Here is a 21,897-nt window from a genome sequence, read left to right as displayed (position 1 = left end):
CGTACTGTACCTCGGAACGGAACGAACAGTGTCTGCAACGGCCTCTCCAGCAGCGGCGGCGAGGGATTCCGGACTCCGAATCTCCCGGGAGGAGGAGCCCCGCACCCACCGTCTCGAGCGTTTGTTTCCGCTCGAGCCGACGGCGACGCCGATGGAAGGCGACGTGGCTGGACGGGGAGGTCCCATCAGGAGAAAAAGCAGGAGGATGCTAGCCGGACCGGGATGATGCAAGGGTGCTGCGCACCGCACGTCACTAGGGGTGGTAAAGGGCCCAACATTTTGAACTAGAAAATCTAAGGATCGGGCCCTAAAAGGGCCGGACTCTAAACATATGTATTTTTGAACTAAAAGTTTTAAGGACTTTATTGGGCTGTGAAGAGGCCATTAGGGCCATGGCCCATTACCACCCCTACACGTCACCCTTGGATCAGCGGGGCCGGCCGCGGCGGCGTGCTTCCGGCCGCGGATGCCAGCCGGCGGTGACCGGGCCGGTGAACGTGGGTGGTGGACTGGTGGCCTGGTGTGGGTCGATCCATGCCGCCGTTGCTTGTGGGGGGGGGGGGGGGGGGGGGATCAAGGTGGGAATTGTTTGCGGTCCACAGAAATGGCTTCCCCATGCTGATGCATGCATCCATCTCGCCTTTTTTTTCTTTCCAAATTTCGAATCTTATAGATCTCCCGTGCATCCTGCTGAAGTCGATCGTTTGTCAGACAAGGAGATAATAACGAACAGTATACGCCACATGCAGCCCTTGCAGAGAGATAATGCTGCAGGATTCCTGCATTTAGTTACTATCGTGACACAAGAATGGCATGGCCATGTGCCCATGTATGTCAGAGAAAAAGAAAATCAACCATGGTTTTTTGGAATTAGAAATTTGGATGCCTGTATAGCTGTATGTATACAGGGCTACATGGTATGGCCCCACATATCAGAAATTCGGAATCCATCACATAGTTCTCTGACATCTGGGACCCAGCGCCAGAGACACGGCTCTCCGCCTTTCCCCCGTTTCCTAGTCATCCGCAGTTTCTTCCCAATTCCCCTTCTGCCCTTCGTCCCCCGCGTCTGCACGCCGTCGCCGTCACCGTCGCCGTCTTTCCCACGCCGCCGCGCCACGATCCCTCGCCGATTCGAGGCAGGCCCGGGGCTCCGTACACCCTCGCGCGCGTCAGGGGCGATGGCGCACCCGATGTACGGCTCCGGCCCTCTCCGATCCAGGTAAACCCTACCGTACCACCTCCGCGGCGTCTCGTTCGATCCTCTGTACCCCGAGAAATTGGATCGGATCTAGCGATGGATGTTGAGCGCTTGTGGTGGGGGGTTTGCAGGAACGCGGCGAGCTCGGACGAGATCCAGCTGCGGATCGACCCGGTGCACGGGGACCTCGACGAGGAGATCGACGGGCTGCACTCCAGGGTCCGCATGCTCAAAGGGGTAAGACTTGATTTCCCTTCCGCCTTGGCCCATCGCGGTGCTTGATGTTCCTTGCGCGGTATGTTTGCTTGGTGCTCGGGTGTTGGGGGGGGGGGGGGGGGTCTTTGCAACCGCGATTCGGTAGCTAGGAAACCTATTGATTGGGTGTGCAGCGCGTAGTAGATTGTTCATGTGGCGATTCAAGGTATATCTCGTAGTTGCTCAATTTTGTTCTAACATGTAGTTTGATTCGTGATTTAGCGCGTGGTGGTGCTGCACCTTGCTATTTCAGCTAACTTTGTTCCACTGTCTTTAAACCTAGAACAGTTGGGAGGAGTGTATAGAACTAGATTTAGAGCCATGTCAGATGAATAACAAACTGTGGTTTTGGTATGAGTTGCTACAAAGGTTTTAAAAACCTGTTCCTATGAATTTCCTTAAATTAGGCATTTTCTGGCTGGTCACAGCCCTTATCTGATCGCCTTTTATTTTCTGCCAAACATTCATGAAATTTCAACAGGTTCTGCTACTAACATCTATATGTAAACCAGGCCAAACAGTAAAAAACAGCTCAAAATAACACTCACATTGGGACCTAAAGTGCTCCTGGCACCCAATGGGATTTCTGGTTCCCAATGGTAATAGCACGTTAGTGCCAGGTTTTTTCAAGCACAGGAGACTGCTACTTTGATATTAGTTGCTAGCAAGGTTTCTAACACAAGAATTTCATGATAATGTTGTAGGAATTTTACGAGGAACTATTGAGTTCCCACATGATATGAAACTTATTTCCTTGTTCCAAATGGGCATTGAGTTATTTGATATTAGTGACATGGTGGTGTTAGAGTGGGTTTGGTGGGTTTTTTTTTATAACTGATGTAGTGATGTGATCTTGGGCGTTTGGAAATGCAATATATATATATATATATATATATATATATATATATAGGCCAGGGCTAATCTCTACCCTGGGTATGGAATAGTACCCGAGCCAACCCACGCTGCGCTCCTATCCGACTCCGGTTGTTTTGACCGCGTCGCACCGCGCACGTCTGTAGGCTGGTGGGCCCAGCAGATAGCGCCTGATTTTTCTTTTCCCAAGCACGCCACGCATGTGTCTCTCGTTCAATGCCCAGGAAGATCCACACTGTTGGTGTGAATAAGATTGGCCAATGTTTTCCGACTAATAATATCTTTCACTGTTGTTGTGAAGTTGAATGACCAATGTACAGATTTTTGTTGAAACGTCATTTTTGTCAAAAACATATACTCATTCTAGAGAAAGAAAATATATTACGCATATATTCAACACAAAATAGTACTACATTCAATACAGAATAAAAATCACAAAAAAAATCTAGGAAAGATGAATGAACAATTCAAAGACTAGCAAAACAACAAACCCTTCAAAAAAAATAAAGAGCTAAGTATATGGAAAAAAAATAAAAAAGGATTAGGATCCATAAAATCTGGTGAACTAAGTATATACACAGGAAACAGTTTACAGAGTTTGAATCTACAATCTAACAAGCGATGGGATACAAGTGAAGCGAATAAGCTACAAGCATATGGTGGCCTTCACCTACATCACACATGAATCCGCCATGTTAACCCGAATTTTCTACACTCCCTTAGGCTGCTATTTCAGCAATGGCCATCATCTGACAGCTTCTTTGGATATCTTCCACAAGGCAAACAAAACTCAAGCTTATTTGGATATCTTCCACAAGGCAAACAAAACTCAAGCTTGTTTGTTCTGACCAATCTGCTCCAATGTGATCTTGGAGCTGCACGAAGATGGAAATAGTTCAAAATGACAAGCCATATATAATTGATAGCTAATAATTCAGCAGAATGGTCACGCACTGCATACAGGAGGCTCAATCCTTGTGGATGCATAATATAAAGATCCTTTGTCAGTTTACCAGGCTTCTTAATAGAATGGATCAGAAATTACTACCTTGTTAGGTAGGAGTTGCAGAATAGCACAGCTTAGGTTGCGGACTGACCTTGTTGGAACTAGTGAGTGCAAAGAAGGCTCGTGCACCACTGATGAAGTCTTGCAGCATAGCATAGCAGGTGACAACATAGAATTTGCCAGGCACTGCAACCATCGGAGCACCCTAGCTCCATTAGACTCTTGTTTCCATGCTTGTGCAAGGATGTTATATCTGATGCAGGAAAAAAAAGTTAGATTTGGAAAAAAAAATTAGTATATTGCACCAAAACTACAGACATGGTTAGCAGCACTGGAATAATTTCTTAACTAGTTTAGCTCTGATCCGGTAGCAGCAAAAGCGAAGACTTCCGCCTTGTTGCTGTAATCTCAACCAAAATAAGTCAACATACATGAATGGACGAGGTGTAATCTCAACCAAAGCTAAGACATGCTGAGAATCATATCAATCATCCTAATTTGCTCCAATGCGCCTGCTTGATGCCTCACCTCTGATGATTTATCAGATGACCTCCGTGCAGCAATAAACTCATCAACAATCACACCGCACTGAGCAGCTAGCTGAAACTGAGCTATCAAAATGGCCACAATTTAAACTTGAGTGGACCAGCAAGAAAGAATACCACTGTGTATGACACAATGCTTGCAAATTATAGAACTGATCCGATATAGTATTTGATTATCCATATTTCTTAAACTCCATTCAAGGCTGGCATTTGATTTAACTTGGAAACAATGACAACTATTCAGGGAAGCATGCTTTCATGCAATAGACATTGAGGGCTGACATACAAGGATAAATAACATTCAGATCATCTAGATTTTATACCTTGACAAATAATCCTGGTTAGAAGAAATATACAACCTATAACTTCACCTGTTATTGATGAACAAGGGACTGCAAATAAAATGACAATTATATACTTTGGTAATTGTCCAGAACTTATTAGTGACTACAATAAAACATAAATGCATGAAAGTAAATTAAATTAATGTCTATGCGTGCAATCAAGAGAGCATCCAGCTGCATATCTCTGGCAGAATTTGTGGCTTCAGTGCTACTACAACTGTGGTTTCTGCCCATCTAACAGCCAAACAGCACACATGTCGGCATGTCGCTGTGCATTAACCATGCTAGTATGCTACCTCCAACAGCCATCACCTACCACATAGTAAACCGTTTGCCATTTTCCCCATGCTAATAGTGAGAAAGCAGCACATGAGCGAGCAAATCAACAAAACTAATTGGGTGGCATGAGCAGGCAAGCCACCAAATCGTAGGCAAGTTGCCTATAATTTGATGTCGTGCTACGTTCAGGCTGCATCCCAGGCATGTAAGCATGTTAGATACAGGAGTGCAAGTTATTTTTTTTGATTGCTGAAAAGGATGGATAACAAAAAGTAACACAACAATAGCTTCTCCACATTGGAATATTCATGTTAAAGTTATACTCATCATCTGTGCTTTGTCAGATATTCAAATTTCAAAGAGCGCACTCAGATTGCAAAATTAAAGGTAGAGGAGATCACTAAAGCTAGAACGATGCATTATTTTATCGAGGGAAATGGTCGTACATACTAACATACTGGGCAAGTAGAGGAGCTGCCGCCGGGAGCGAGGCGGGTAGGTCTCCTCAGCCTGCTGCGCCCAGCTCTTGCAGGACGACGACCCCGCAGCCGCCGCCGCCGATCCGAGCTCTGCCGTGGCCGAGGTGAGCAGCGGGAGGTGGAAGGGGTACTCGCTGGAGGCGGAGATAGAGCTCCCCGTGCCGTAGTTGCTGCCGCTGGACTGGGGCTGCAGGATGTTGGCGGGTGCTGGCCCTGCGGCCATGGCATCGTCGAAGAACTGGGAGAGGAGGGAGTAGGTGGTGCGGTGGGCGGCGCCGGGGGGCAGCTCCATGGCCCAAACCCTAGCGTCGGCGTGGAGGACCGGCGCCTCCCGCGGCAGCGCCCCAGATCAGGGAGCGGCGCACAGCTGGGCGGCTGGGCCGTGCCCCCATGCCGCTGGATCTGGTCCATGGCGGTCGGATCTGGTCCATGGCAGCCGGATCTGGTGCCCGGCAGCCCCACATGGCCAGGAGTCAGAGGAGAAGGGAGCAGGATGCGACATATGAAGTCGGAGGAGTAGGGCTCGGGCGCAACCTCTGCGCGTCCGCCACCACTGGCCTCCAGGCGGAGCTCGCCCAGGGAGGAGGAGGCGGCAGCCGGGCGCGTCGCGAGGAGAGCGGTGTCGCGAGGAGGGGGTGCAGCGTCGCGCGGCGACGTAAGGGTGGTGCGGCACCGCCGGGATCGGAATGGTTTTGGGTGCTGTGGCTCAGGGAACGGGCTGGGCATAAAATCAGGGGTTGGCGGGGGTGAGGTGGCGCACGACGCAGACCGGTGAGAGGCTGGACGAAAAACCGGGTGCGTGGTGCATCGGATGCTGGCTGGATTACTCGGGTATGAAATACTTGTTCCATACCCAGGGTACCCAATAGACCTGCATTATATATATATATATATATATATATATATATATATATATATATATATATATTAGTGTATGTTAACAGTCATTTGCTCAGATCACCGTAAGTTTGCATGTGCTGCTTTCCATTTGTTAATAAGAAACTCATGATGATTTATGTTGGTCATGGTCCTGACCCATCATTAGATTTTATATGATTAGCTATCTTGTTGATCTCTTATTTTCTTTTATCTCTGCTGAGAGTATTCATTGATTTCATTAAACCTTCATGTTGATGTGGCTCCATTACTTGTTATCATAGGCCTTGATGCTGTAAACTCTCACATCTAGAGCTAGTTGATGGCTGTTTTTTTGTATATAAAGTAGAAACTGCTCATTTTTGCAATCATTATTATAAGCTGTTCCTTAGATTCTTGAAAGCTACTGATGTCGGAGTTTGTTCTGATTCTGGGATCCAAGATTTGAACTTTTGGCATCTGTTATTTCTCCAGGTGGCCCAGGAGATAAATTCTGAAGCCAAGTTCCAGAATGATTTCCTTAACCAATTGGTAATGTTCTCCTCTATTTCTTATTTACATTTACTGTGGCTACTTGGATTATATCTTGGCATCCTCTTTGTTACTCCCTCCATTCTCATATGATGGGCACATTTCAAAAGAAAAAGTTTTCACATATGATTGGCATATACTGGACGTTGCCTCGTGGGAAATGCAGCACGCCGTCTTGCATTTACTCCGTAGCACCCATGGGAACTTAATCGTCACTTAATCAGCTACATGGACTCGTCTGCAGCAAATCGTTTTGCATGCATGTTGGACGGGGGTGGTTTGGTGTGGACACCAAAGCGTCGTGAGTTTGACAGCTGGTTTTCACGAGGAAAATATAATGACGGGAGTAAATGGGATGATAAGCACACTTGTTTGCCTTGGTCATTGAACCAAGAGAAAATGTGCCCATCATATGAGAATGGAGGGAGTATGTTTTGTTTGTCCTTAGTAGTTCGTATGCCTCAGTGTTTGTTCAATCTTACCAGTCCTCATCATGAAATTTTCTAGAATGTTTCCCTGTGCATTCTATATTTGCGTCTACACATGAGGTCAGTTATCTTATTTGATCTTTAGGTGCGATGGATGAACTAGCAAACATAAAACAGTGGATTGATGCATTACATATAACTGCATTTAGGTTGTTAAGGCCCCACATGTAATATAACAGCAATATTACCTTACAGAACAGATATGTTTTCCTATGCTCTCTGACAATCTATGGTCACGCTCTGACCTTTGTTATCTCCTGTGCATGTACAGCAAATGACCCTTGCAAAAGCTCAGGCAGGAGTGAAGAATAACATGCGAAGGTTGAACAAGAGCATCATCCAGCAGGGCTCAAATCATGTTCTCCATGTTGTCCTCTTCGCTCTGTTTTGCTTCATGGTTGTCTATCTCCTGTCAAAGTTCTCTAGAAGATAGTTTCATTGTCAAGTGGCATCAAATCTAGGATACCTTGAGTTGTATGTAGTCTAAAGAAAAAATATGGTATCTGTTGTACTTTGTGTCTCATGACAAACCAGAAAAAAGGAGGGAAATATTTACTCTTATAAGATCACTTCTAACCTCTTCGATGCTATTCTATCTGTTAGGTGCATCGGGCACAGGTTTGTGTTAAGCAAATACTCAGTGTATCACAGCCCTCGAGTGCGTGCAACGAGTGTGGATCAAAACTATCATAGGAGCAAGAAAGCTTCAATTGATCGGAAACTGTATATAGCTTGTACGTGAATCCATTCTGAATTGTTTTTATAGCATTTCATTTCATTATAAATGGCTGAAGCTATTTCAGAGCTACAATCAGTTACACTATTTCGGATATTCGAGGAGTCAGATGCAAGCAACTGGTAGCATCATCCATACATACATGGGAAGAAACATAACTGACCACTGTTTTTCTTGCATGCTTTGCTAGCTGGAACTGGATTTGATTGAACCAAGAGGATATTTGAGGCTGGGTAGGTATAGTGGATGCATTCTCATTCAGAATAACTGGTGCTGTGTTTTTGCAAGGCAGACTTCCACTCGATGTTTATTTCTACCAATTCCTAATCTGAAATGGAAGGAACCTGGAGTTTTCCTCAAAAATGGGTTTGTCATGTAATCTCATCCTCCGAATGGCAGAATATGAGCCAAATTTTTTATAGTTGAAGGAAGCTACTGGAGAAACGTTGTCTAACCTTACAAGGAGTATACTATTGCTTCAGAGTTAATCTTTTCCAAATTGAGATTGCTTCAGAGTTCATATTCACTATCCCGCACTGCTATCTATGAACTTGGTGGCATGATAAATTGAAATTCTTACACTTCCGTTCTGTGGATGCACTCTCATTCAGAATAAATGGTGCTTTGTATTTGCAAGGTGACTGACCACTCGATTTTTATTTCTACCAATTCCTAATCTGAAATGGAAGGAGCCTGGAGTTTTCGTCAAAAAAGGGTTTATCATGTAATCTTGGCCTCCCAGTGGAAGAATATATGAGCCAAATTTTGATGGTTGAAGGAAGCTACATGACAAACGTTGTCTAACCTTTCTAGGAGTATTATATTATGCTTCAGAGTTAATCTTTTCCGAATGAAGATTGCTTAAGAGTTAAGAGTTCATATTCACTAACCTGCACTGCTATTTATGACCTTGGTGGCATGATAAATTCAAATTCTTACACTTCCATTGCGCATTTGCGCTATCTTGTGTACGAAAGCCAGATGCCCCCCCCCCCCCTTTTTTTTTGAAATAGATAGCCCCAAAATTATGGTTTGTCTTATAACCCATAATTCCCACTAGCGCTTTGCAGCGTAGCACAGGTTGTGACTTGCCCGCTTCAGATACATATCTCTGGCCTGGAATTTGCTACCCATGAGCATAGAATACAAGATAATTCATCGCATCACATCTTCATAGTTTGAATAGGATAAATTTTACCTAATAATTGCAACAAGGACCAAAATTTGGAAGAGCTCCTGAGCAGTGTTCACAAACTTTATATATTTCTTTTATTTTACTGGGAACTTCATATCTTTCTAGTAGACCTCCAATCCAGTAATTATCCAGGGTTTGTGTGATGAGATTAAATCTAGGATAATCCTCAGATGAACTCACCTAGTGCTGGTAATTGCCATAAGCCATGAGGATAGTACAAGCGTTACTATAGGCTCACACCTCAAATAAATCCATCTGCCACTTGCTGAAGTGTGCCCTCGAGCCTAGAGGCACACTCTAGGCATTTCCTTATTGTCACTAACAAGTGGTCCTGGGGTACCACGTGTCATCCTCATGTGTTATACCTCTCTAACAATTCTTGAACTACTTTCCAATATTGAGCAGAGTTTTCTCCTAGTTTCTGTCCACGGACCACCATGATCTACCACTACACCAGTTTGAAACCATAGTGTTGTGTGTGTGTGTGGGCTGTATCAGGTTTCCAGGGTGACAGATGAACTGGCTCGGCGCCTATATAAAGCCCTCCCCCGGCACGCACTCCTTCACCACCGAGCTCACACATCCACCAGCAATGGCGTCCATCACCACCAGGCTCTTTCACCACTTAGCCCTCTTCCTCTACCTCACGCATCTCACCCACTCAGCCCTCGTCCCGAAGACCAACAACCAGCCCGCGCTCAAGCCTCAGGCGTCGAACACCTACATCGTCCATGCCAACCACCTCGCCAAGCCGCCCCACTTCACCTCCCTCGAGCACTGGTACCATTCCATGGTGGCCGCCCACTCATCACCTCGTTCCGTGGCCAACAACTTCAGCCGCATCTTGTACACCTACGACACCGTCATGCACGGCTTCGCCGTCCAGCTCACCGGCGACGAGGCTCGACGCATGTCGGGTGCTGAGGGCGTGGCCGGCGTGTACGAGGACCGGCTTCTCCATCACATGACGACGAGGACGCCGGGCTTCCTCGGCCTAGACCCCGGATTCGGAGCCTGGCGGGACACGGACTCCGGCGACGGCGTCATCATCGGCTTCGTCGATTCCGGTATATGGCCGGAGAGCCCGAGCTTCAGCGACAGAGGGCTGGGTCCCGTCCGGTCGAGCTGGAGGGGCGAGTGCGTGGACGCCGGGGACTTCAACGCCAGCGTGTGAACAACAAGCTGGTCGGCGCCAAGGCCTTCGACGCTGCCGGAAAGTCGGCGGCGGTGATCAAGGGGGGCAACGGCGGTCCCGCCTCCCCGAGGGACACGTTCGGACATGGCACGCACGTGGCGGCGACAGCTGCCGGCTCCGAGGTCGGCGACACCGGCTTTCTCATGTTCGCGCGGGGGACGGCGAGGGGAGTGGCGCCCAAAGCAAAAATCGCTATGTACACGCTGATCCGGCATCAAACGGCGGAAGTTGTCGCGGCAATCGACGCCGCGGTGAAGGACGGCGTGGACATCATATCCATCTCCCTCGGTGACGATGATGAACCGCACGCATTCTACGACGCGTTCGCCATCGCGGCGTTTGGCGCCGATCGCAAAGGAGTGTTCGTCGTCCTTGCTGGCGGCAACGATGGACCAGACGCGTCCACGGTGACCAACGTGGCGCCGTGGATGACCACCGTCGGCGCCTCCACCGTGGACCGTCTGTTCCCGGCGAACCTCGCGCTCGGGAACGGGGTCGTGCTCACTGGGCAGTCCCTTTATCCTAAGAAATCCAACCACACCACCATGGCCCCGCTAGTACCAAGCTCTTGCATGGATGGAGGATGGTGATCTGACGCCCGACAAGATCATGGGCAAGATCGTGGTTTGCATGACCCCTGTCAACGAAACACTAGTTCGGCAAGCTGGTGGAGCCGGGTTTGTTCTCATGGACTCAACCAGCTGGTCCCAAGATGAAACCCCTGCCTTCACCCTTCCGGCTGTCATTCTAGGCCACACTGACGGCGAGAAGCTCAGGGCCTACCTGGTCTCTTCACGGTATCCTGTAGCGTCCTTCAGCTTCGCCTGCCAGACGGTGATCGGCGAGACCCGGGCGCCGATGGTGGCGACCTTCTCGTCCCGGGGGCCGAACCCGGTCGTCCCTGAGCTCCTCAAACCTGACGTCATCGCGCCGGGAGTGGACATTCTTGCGCCCTGGCTAGACAGGTACAGAATAGAGTCGGGCACGTCCATGTCCTGCCCGCACGTCGCCGGCGTCGCGGCGCTGATCAAGAAGAAACACGGTGACTGGACGCCGGCCATGATATACGGTCGGCGCTGATCACTACTGCGGGAACGCTCGACAACGCCGACCGGGAGATCATGGACAACTCTGTCTTCGAAGGTCGCGGCATCACTGCGGCGACGCCGTTCGCCGCCGGCGCCGGGCACGTCCGCCCGCAACTCGCGCTGGACCCGGGCCTCGTCTACGACGCGGGCGAGCGGGAGTACGCCGAATTCCTGCGCCCTCAACTACAGTCTACACCGCAGCGCAGGTGCGCCTGTTCGTGCCGGACTTCGTCGAATGCACGACGACGTCCCACGGCGGCCCGGCCAGCCTCAACTACCCGTCGTTCGTGGTCTCCTTCGATAAAGACATCGACGTCCGCGCACTGACGCGCACGGTGACCAAGGTGTCCGAGGTGGTCGAGACGTACAATGTCGCCGTCGTGGCACCAGAGCACGTGAAGGTGACCATCACGCCGACGACCTTGGAGTTCAAGGAGCGCATGGAGACGAAGAGCTACACGGCAGAGTTCAGAAACGAAGCTGCAGGGAACCAAAAGGCAGAGTGGGACTTCGGGCACATCAGCTGGGAGAACGAGAAGCATCGCGTCAGGAGCCCGGTGGCCTTCCAGTGGAAGAAGTGACAGTAGAAACTTGCAGCAGAATAAGATCATGCCAACTGATGCTATGTTAGCGAGTTGATTGGTCGGGGAAAGTCGGTTATTCCAGTATACTGTGTTGTGAGAGCTCAGAGCTATCATATCAATCAATCGAATTCGATCGAAAAAAATGTTAACAATGGGATGCTGTTATATTTGCTTTGTGTTCTCGTAAGCTGGTGAGGTTAGGCAGTAAAGCAATTCAGCCTTCTTCTGAATCCGTGTCCTCCAAGCCAGGCCAGGTGAGCAGCAGAGAGTTCTACAGAGTTCAGGGTCCATGTACTCCAGGGCTGAGGGCCAGACAGTGAGATGGTGTAGAGGAGAGCCACCACGCCAAGGTGATCCCCATGGCTTCCGTGCGTGGCTGCTAGGTCCTCTGGTTTGGTGCCGAGGCAACGGCAGCACACGGCGCCCGTGTGGCCGACGGTGCTAGGGTCCGGATCGGCGGCTTTCTTCTTTGAAGCGCTGGAGGCATCGCAACGGACCAACAAATTCAGAAGCTCTTGGAGAAAGCACAGTAGGAAGACAATTTGTTTTTAATGAACGTAAGAAGAGAATGATGAACTGAAACGCCAAGAAATTCATAAGTTCTTATTTCTTAAGGAAAGTAGGAAGAGAAAAACGTAGGAAGAGATTTATGAGCTGGAACACTTTTTCTTGTTCAGAATCTTGTATCAATTATTTGAAATTATCAACTGCACATAAACAATGCAACCGAACCTGCTCATGGGCTTCGCCCCTCTCACTGCTGGGCCTAACTGTGGCCTGTTGTTTTCTGTGCGCGGCCCAGCCTACTGTGGGCTGACCAATCTCCAGTTAGGAGTCCGTGAGCCGTCCGTTAGGGTCCGATTGGGAAAAATCTATTCAACGCGGTTTTTTTATTTTTTATTTCTGTTTTTTTAAAAAAATATTTTCGATTTGGAAATTTACAGAAATATACCCCGGCCGCCCCGCTGCCGGGCGGCCGGGACCTGGCCACCCGGCAGCCGGGCGGCAGGGGCTTATCTGCAAAAAAAAGACGACAAAAAATTGCAGACAGGTCCCTGGGGACCGGTCGCCCGGCAGCGGGGCGGCCGGCCCCCTAGGTCACCCGGCAGCTGGGCGGCCGGCCTTATTTTTTTTGCAATTTAGCCCTTTTCGCGAAATAATTTCACATATGTGCCCTTTTGTAACTTTTTGCAGAAATAGACACTGGGGGTCGGCGCTGTAATATGTGGCGCCGAGATAACACATCTTGGCGCCACAGATCACGGCGCCAAGGTGCCACGCAAGCACAAGCAATATAGTGAATATTCGAACTTGCCTTTAATATTTTCGGATATTTTCAGGAGACTAAAATACTGTGAACCACACATCAAATATAACGATAAGAATTAAGAACTAAAAACTGCATTACACAATGTAAACCATATGAATTACATCATAATACAACGTTAATGAAACACACATCAGACATGCAGTGGCATGACAGAACCCGTTGCAACTACGGTAAACATATTCTGAACTAAGCTAACATGCCTTAGGTAATTTAGAAAAAATACAACAAACACAACGATGCAGCATGTGACTAGCACTAGATAGTCCTAGTAGCCGTACCCCCACGTAGCAAACTGCGTTGAGCCTTCTCCGCAGTATCCACCCATTGCAGGTGGTGGTGCCGGAGGGGCAGGGCCCTTCTTCTTGTGACAAGGGCAGTTGCAGTAAGGAATAATGCATGGTTCATCCTGTGAAGCGGCAGCATTGCTGGTATCATCATCTTCGTCGTCTTTGTTACTCTCGCTCAATTCCTCGTAATGGTTTACCTTCCATTCTAGATCAAAGATCTTTATCTGGAGGTACTCGATGAACTCCCGAACTGAATCAATTGGTGCAGGATCGACCCACCTGGTAAAACCACAGTTTTCTGGAGCATCTGAAGACTGCAAAATAAATTTCATGTAAGGTATCTCAATGAAGATAAAGAAATAAAACAACCGAGTATTACCCATGCGTGTGGGCATTTGAAGAAACGCCGACCGCCATCCATCCCGTCGGTGCACATCTGCACTAAGCAGTCCTCACCATGTCTGCATGTTGGCCACGGTTCTCTACGGTTATCGTATTGTCGTAGAGGAGTTTCATTGGTAAATTCACTCTTGTGCTGTGGCGGAAACTCAAACACTAGTTCCGGAAAGGAATCAGGTCCAAGAGGCACCTCCCATATTATGGGGTCTCCCTTTCTTCCCCCTTTTCCTTTCCCAAAACCGTAGTAATTCTTCCCGCTAGACCCACCTCCAGACATTAGGTATACAACGAGCTTTGGTGTTTCAGTGCTGCTGGGAGTTCACAAACTTTGGAGTATTTATAGGCGCACAAAGGTCTGATACCCGGAGTGTGGAGTGTAAATGGACCTGAAAAGCCTACATGACAACACAGTGAAGAGGCTAGCTGACCGAACACTGAAAAGGCTAGATTCAATTCTCGAACTGACTACTCGATGCATCTCTGTGCATGCAGACTCACAGCACTACATCGCTGCCGCTCGGTCGATCGTGCCTAGATGCCGCCTTCCCCACTACACGCCACAGACCTTCGCTGTAGAATGACAGTTCCGTCTTCCTCGCCTGAGAGACTGCTTTCAAGGTGAGCTGGTGTGGTTGCCGTGTTGTCACATCTTTTTGAAATGAGGAAATGGCACTGCTATTGGGCTGTCGTCTTTTGTCCCGTTTGTCTGGGCAAACAATGCGACATATGCGAAACCCGTGATCGCCATGCTGAGCAGTGGCAACCTGTGATCTCGTACTCGCAGCTAGATACACTATGGTCCCTATTTTGAGCTATACGAGCGTGTCATGAAGTTTACTCTGTATGCGGTAGTCGTCATCATCGTCGGCGGGATCTCGGCTGCTAACTCCTCCCGCAACTAACTTGTCCTTCATTAAATCACGGAAAAAATTTGCAAGAACTTCCCTTATTTCACGAGCATTATGGAACAAGTTCACATCAATAATATCTATAGAAACAAATGACAAGTAAACTACCACAATTATAAACAACCATAATCCGAACAGTCGAAACAGTCCATAATGCCGCCGGAGAAACAAGTGCAAACAACTAACCACCCCTACCATTCCGACCTCTCTTACGTTGTGCGTGTACGTAATCTGTAGGGTAGGTATGACGTTCCGGTGGCCTCATGTCTCTGGCAGGACGGCGTAACTGAGCCAGAGGTGTATGCAAGCTGGGATCATCGTCCTGGGCAGGCGTAGCAAACAACCGTGTAAAGTCCTCCAAGGAGGCCGCGGCGTTGTCTTCAGACCACCCTATAGATCACAAAAAAAATTTTAAGCAACATTCAAAAGGTGAATGCAATTCCGTATAAATTATTGTACGTACCCTGTGTTGGAGGTGGTGGTGGTGGTGGATAGGAAGAAGCTCCTTCATATCCTCCTGGTGACGGCATAGGGTGATACGAATACGGTCCCGCTCCGGTAAACTGTTGTGATCCTGAGTATAAATAATAACGTATGAGCCTTCGACCATAAAACATAAGCAAATAAAATTAAGCACCACATATTTACCTAAAGTCCCTCCAGCATGTGGCATAGAGGTAAACTGTGTTCCTTGAAATGGAGCCCCTTGCGAGGCACCTGGCCCTCCATAGGGCTGAGAACCAGGGTACCCGTACCCGGTGTGGAGTCGTATTTAAATACTGCATATAAACATAAGGATCGGTAAATATCACACCATACCTTCGTACTGTCGGTGGTATAAGGGAGGCTGCTGCCATGCGGGACCACAAGGAACCGACGTCGACGCTTGCGACGATCTGTAGGAATCCTCGTACTCCATCCGCGTACCAAAGGTCTGAAGGATATCTCGGGCTTTATCACGTTGAGTGGTCCAGGCATCGAGTTGTGCCGGCACGCTCATCGTAGACCCGCCATGAATCCTCATTACATTCAGTGAGCAATCTAATTCAAGCAGCCTACATGACTCGAACTGCAACCAAAAAAACTTAGTATACAAATATTAAAATATCGAAAATGCCGTCAACATTTACTCACCGCCCTAGCTAATGCCTCATCCCTGTGTCGTGCATAGCGATCCTGCGAAGTCGCAACATGCGGCTGTGGATGCATGTCAACATACGTCAAACGGCAACGAGTCTTCGATTCGTACCAGGTCAGGTACGCCCGAAACGAAGGCTCAGTGTGTGGACCGGTATCCTCAGCCAATTGCTCGCCTGCATCATCCCACGCAGCCACCCATGGTTGTAATCTAGTGACCCACATTGTCGAGAAAGGATGTCCAGCCCTTTATAAACTGCACGTTAAATAGAAATTAGTTTCACGTTATTAGTACATGGGTGCTCATAAATTTTTATTACCTATGATCGTGGCGCTGAACACGATCCAACGCTGAAGGCCCAGGGAAAGACTGGCGTCGACCGAACTGCCTCATGACTCTATCCGGCCAGTGGGCCTCAACTGCAACGTCGTACACCAAAGCTGCAGTAGTCATCCATAGGCCCTGGTCCTGTGTGCACACCGAAGATATCCCAAGCGGTGCACGTGCGGCTATAGCCGAAGGACTGTATGGCTCCCACACAATGTCTTCTGGGGTCAATCGATCAAATTCGGCAACAAACTCATGATAAGACCGCTGGGTCTGTACATGTGCCCATGTTTTTTGCAAAAATAAAAATTATGTGTCCATAAGAAAGGTATTGAGAGAACAATGTATGACCATAGTACGCATAGAATATAAATTTTTATCGGGTCCATACCTGTCGAGAGTACCAGAGAATCTCCATGGTGGGTCTGTCGTCCTCCATGTCACCGTACATATCCGGCGTGTACGGTGACTGGTCAATCATGAGACGACCGATAGCAATCCTCTCGTAAGACCAAAGCTGTAGCAGAATTGGGCACCCCACTAGGACAACATTCCTATCATTTTGACCGTGATACCTTGCAGAGTCCACAATATGTGCATGCAAGAACCGCTGAACCCCAACTATATAAGGGTATGGCATCAGGTTGCTGAAGCCTGGAACAGGCCTGTGTCTCTACACAACCCTTTTCTACGCATTCACACAAAGATGCAGCGCACGGCAAAGAAATTGAGAGGATGTGCCAAATCTATTATTGGAAACAATAAGTTGTTACTGCTAGCGGCTAGACAACTTATTTGGATTTTGGATGTGGTACAGGAGTACAGGCAGCTGAGCCCTGAGGAACTACTACTGAAAAGAGATCTGAAAAATAGGTACTTGGCCATGACAGCCATTGAGAAATTGAGAGTCAGGCAGCAATCAAGGATGACTTACATCAAAGCAGGAGATGCCAATTCAAAGTTTTTCTTTCTCAGAGTAAATGGTAGAAGAAGGAGGAACTTCATTCAAAGCCTGCACACAAGCCAAGGAGCAGTCCACTTGCAAGAAGACAAGGAAAGGGCTGTGGTCGATCACTTCACTGACTTGCTTGGCTCAGTAGGCAGCAGGGAGGAAACAATCAACTGGGACCGTGTGAACTTGCAAAGGCATGATCTCAGTCATTTAGAGGTGCCTTTTACAGAAAAGGAAGTTCATGATGTGATAATGAAAATGCACTCGGAAAAGGCGCCTGGACCTGACGGGTATATAGGGAGTTTCTTCAAATCTTGTTGGGATATAATCAAGGGGGATCTCATGTCCGCAGTTCATTTTTTCTATGAGCTTCATGGCCAGCACTTCAACTTACTGAACTGCGCACATATTGTTCTTATACCAAAATCAGTGGATGCAAGTGCTCTTTCTGAGTACAGGCCTATAAGTTTAACAAGTAGCATTGCAAAAATAATATCCAAAATATTGGCTACCAGGCTGTCTAGCTGCCTTGACTCCTTAGTATCCAGAAATCAGAGTGCTTTCATAAAACGAAGAAGCATCCATGATAATTTCTTGTATACACAAAATCTCATCAAAGCTCTGCACAAAGCCAACAGGCCATCACTCTTTCTCAAATTAGACATTGCAAAGGCTTTCGATACAGTGAGGTGGGATTATTTGCTGGAAGTTCTGGAAAGAATGGGTTTCGGCCCAAGATGGAGAGGATGGATCTCTACTTTGCTTTCTACAGCCACCTCTTCGGTACTTATCAATGGAGCGCAGAGCAGGAAGTTCAAACATATGACGGGATTAAGGCAAGGTGATCCATTATCGCCGATGCTCTTTATCTTGGCTTTAGAGCCATTACAACACCTGTTAGTTTTGGAGGAAGAAGTTTCAAATCTGTCACCAATACACACAAGTATGACAAAAATCAGGATTAGTCTGTATGCTGACGATGCAGCTATTTTTGTAAATCCGGTAAAAGAAGAAATTGATAGTATCAAGGAGGTTTTTCAAGCGTTTGGAGTTGCATCAGGACTCAAGGTTAACCTAAGCAAGAGTGCAGCTTACCCTATAAAATGTGAAAATATTGATCTACAGGAGGTACTACAAAATTTTCCTTGTGCAATCCGATCCTTTCCCTGCAAATATCTTGGTTTGCCTTTGAGTACTAGAAGCCTAAAACGAATTGAAGTGCAACCACTAATTGATAAGATTGCAGCAAGGCTCCCAGCTTGGAAAGGGAAGCTTCTGAACAAGGCAGGCAGGCTGACTTTAGTTAGATCGGTTCTAACTGCTATACCTATCTACTTTCTAACCATTTTTCCTCTTAAAAAATGGGCCTTGAAGAGAATTGATCGACTGCGCATAGCTTTCCTGTGGAGAGGCATCGATGAGGTAAATGGTGGACACTGTCTGGTCAAATGGAAGCAAATAATTTTGCCAAAACAGCTGGGAGGTTTAGGTGTTTTGGATTTGAACTGCTTTGGAAGGGCACTAAGACTAAGGTGGCTGTGGTATGCCTGGACCGAACCTAACAGACCTTGGGTTGGGACAAGTCCACCATGTGATGAGGTGGACAAACAACTATTCAGGGCCAGCACAATAGTACACCTAGGAGATGGAAATCGAGCTACTTTCTGGAACTGCAGTTGGCTTAACGGGAGAGCACCAAGGGACATAGCACTTGGACTTTATAAGCTGGCATGGAGGAAAAATAGAACTGTAAAAGAGGATATTACGTACCAACAATGGACACGGGGGCTCTAGAGAATGGAATATGTTGAGCAAATGGCTGAGTTTGTGTTGCTTTGGGATGCTGTGCAGCAAATACAGCTAGTCGACAGACCGGATGAGATAATTTGGAGATGGACTGCAAATGGCTGTTACACCTCAAAGTCAGCTTACCATGCGCAACTGCAAGGAACTTATTGTACATTTGATGCCAAAGCTGTTTGGAGTTCGCATGCAGAGGGGAAACATAGATTTTTTGGTTGGCTTTTAGTTCAAAGCAAGATCCTAACAGCTGATAAGTTGATGGCTAGGCATTGGCCGTGTAATACCGTTTGTGCTTTATGTGATCAGGAACCTGAAACAGGGGCTCACCTTTGTTTGTACTGCAGTTTCGCCAAGCAAGTTTGGCTTCTGGTAAACAATTGGACTTCGGGCATAATCCAAGTACCTGTGGACCAAGATGAAGGGCTTGAGGATTGGTGGATGAGAAGCTTGGAGATGCTACCTCTAGTTCAGAAACGATCAGTCGTTGCGATTCAACTATATACTACATGGAATATTTGCAAAGAGAGGAACCGAATGATCTTTGATCAAAAGTCGCTGCAGCCACCACAAGTTTTTCAACTGATCAGAGAAGAAGTTAATCTTAGAAGGGTAGCTTGTGGAACTCCGGTGGTGTCTTAGCGCTTTCTTAATGAGTCGAGGAGATTTATTTGTTTTATGTAATCACAACTTCTTGTATTAACTTTTAACTCTTGCTTCCTCCCTTAAATGCATCGGCAGTGCTCCTGCCTAGTTTTCAAAAAAAAAAGTCCCTCGGAGACTCTCCCCAACCCTTCCACGACGACGTGATCGCGATCGCCACGTTCGGCGCCGAGCGCAAAGGTATCTTCGTGGCTCTCTCGGCCGGGAACTTCGGCCCGACGGCAGCTACGGTGATCAACTCGGCGCCGTGGATGACCACCGTAGGCGCTGCGACCATGGACCGGCTGTTCCCGGCGAACGTCACGCTCGGGAACGGGGTCGTGATCGCCGGACAGTCCTTTTATTACATGAAGGCCAAGGGCACCGGCATGGTCGAGCTGGTGTCCACCGATTGCTCTGTGGTGGAGAACTTCACGCCCGACAAGATCATGGGCAAGATCGTGGTGTGCATGACCGGAGCAGGCATCGCGCAGGGCGTCATGGCGCAGAATGCTGGCGGAGCCGGGCTGGTTGATGTGGATACTACCAGCTGGTTACGGGATGGCATCGAGGCCACCGCCTTCCCCCTTCCTGCTCTCACTTTGAGCTACGCCGGAGGCGAGAAGCTCAGGGCCTACATGGCCTCGGAGCCCAAGCCAGTGGCGTCCTTCAGCTTCGGCTGTGAGACGGTAACCAGCCAGAACCGGGCGCCGGTGGTGGTGAGCTTCTCGTCGCGGGGGCCCAACATCCGCTCCTGAGCTCCTCAAGCCCGACGTCATCGCGCCGGGAGTCAGCATTCTTGCCGCCTGGTCCGGCGCCGCCTCTCTGTTGGGAGATTCTTCCCGCTTTGACGACGGGAGGAGAACCGACTACAACATCATCTCGGACACCTCCATGGCGTGCCCGCACGTCGCCGGCGTTGCGGCGCTGATCAAGAAGGAGTACCCCAGCTGGACACAGGCCATGATACGGTCGGCGCTGATGACGACCGCCGGAACGCTCGACAACCGCGGCCGGGACATCCGCGACAACGGCGTCACCTTTGGCAGCAACAACGACACCGCCGCGACGCCGCTGGTGGCCGGGGCCGGGCACATCCGCCCACGGCTGACGCTGGACCCGGGCTTGGTCTACGATGCCGGCGAGCGCGACTACGTCGACTTCCTGTGCGCCATGAACTACAGCGCGGGGCAGATCCGCCCGTTCGTGCCGGACTTCGTCAGGTGCACGAGGACGCTCGCCGGCGGCCCCGCCGGCCTCAACTACCCGTCCTTCGTCGTGGTCTTCGACAACTGCACCGCCTTCCGCACGCTGACGCGGACGCTGACCAAGGTGTCCGAGGAGGCTGAGACGTACAACGTCTTCGTCAAGGCGCCCAAGCACGTGAAGGTGACCGTCACGCCGACGTCCCTGGTGTTCAAGGAGCCCAACGAGAGAGAGCTACACGGTTGACTTCAGAAATGAAGCCCGTGGAAACCGGAATACAGGGTGGGAGTTCGGACACATTAGCTGGGAGAACGAGAACCATCGTGTCAGGAGCCCAGTGGCCTGCCATTGGCAGAACTTATGACTTCCAGTAGGAACTTGCAGACTTGCAGTAGAATAAGGAGTGCATATGTGTTGATGAGTTGGTCGGTCATGAAAAAATCAGATCTTCTGTTGTGACTCTGAGGGCATCAATGTTAATGGTTATATAATTTTAATTTCCTTGCTATCCCTAAAATTTGCTTATCTGCGTGAACATGACAAATTGCAGTTGCAAGCTGGTAGGCATTTTTATCTTCTTCAGATAAGAAGTCCATATCCTCCACGGGCCGAGCGATAAGGTGAGCAACAGATAGTTCTTCAGAATCAAAATCCTCCCGGATGAGGCCGCCATTGAAGAGAAGATAAAGACAGCCAAGCCATGGGGACGAGGGCAGGCCCTTCCTTAGTCGTGGTGTTCCACAGCCGCACCGCTGTGATCTTCACGCCGACGATCCTCAAGTTCAAGAAGCACTTGCAGACACAGTGGAGTTCAAAAATGGGATGCGGCTGAAGGAAGGCGAAAAAATTGCAATATTAGGACTGCAAACACTGACCACTTGTGAATTTGCCACTCCCAGTGAATGACACGGTGGGACCATATGTGCTTATGAAATGTGGGGCCAATGGCAAAATTACAAAGGCCAATGTTTGCGGTCTCATTTTTGCAAATTTCTCGGCTGAAGGCGGGGTGGGACTTCAGACACATCGGCTGGCTGGGAGAATGAAAGGCATGAAGGCACTATAATAAGATAAGATCAGGCTTGAACTGATGTTGTGTCATGAGTTGATTGGTCTGGGTGGCAATCAGTAATTCAGTATGTTGTGTTTGTCAGAGCTATCGGTCAATGTTATTAATTATTCCTTTCGTAAAAAAAAATGTTAGCAATCTTTCTGTGCTATACTCAGGTTCAC

At 48.5% G+C, this 21,897-nt stretch overlaps 1 protein-coding gene and 1 pseudogene across 2 annotated transcripts; both read left to right on the top strand.

Moving 5' to 3' along the window:
* The first annotated feature begins 989 nt into the window (after positions 1–989).
* On the top strand, positions 990–7,684 carry LOC120661780 (bet1-like protein At4g14600). 2 transcript variants are annotated; one of them, XM_039940723.1, is made up of 4 exons: positions 1,030–1,222; positions 1,333–1,438; positions 6,333–6,389; positions 7,149–7,684. In XM_039940723.1, the coding sequence occupies exons 1-4, from the start codon at positions 1,182–1,184 to the stop codon at positions 7,308–7,310; spliced, it is 366 nt and encodes a 121-aa protein (XP_039796657.1). In that variant the 5' UTR covers positions 1,030–1,181; the 3' UTR covers positions 7,311–7,684. The 2 variants fall into 2 exon arrangements, with proteins under 2 accessions (XP_039796658.1, XP_039796657.1); XM_039940724.1 differs by lacking the exon at positions 6,333–6,389 and having other exon boundaries at positions 990–1,222.
* A 1,638-nt stretch (positions 7,685–9,322) lies between these two features.
* On the top strand, positions 9,323–21,028 carry LOC120662897 (annotated as a pseudogene).
* Positions 21,029–21,897: the final 869 nt, after the last annotated feature.

This window comes from Panicum virgatum, chromosome 2N, assembly GCF_016808335.1.
Source record: "Panicum virgatum strain AP13 chromosome 2N, P.virgatum_v5, whole genome shotgun sequence".
NCBI lineage: Eukaryota > Viridiplantae > Streptophyta > Magnoliopsida > Poales > Poaceae > Panicum > Panicum virgatum.
Note: the sequence above shows the minus strand (reverse complement) of the source record. Positions and strands in the feature narration are given on the sequence as shown.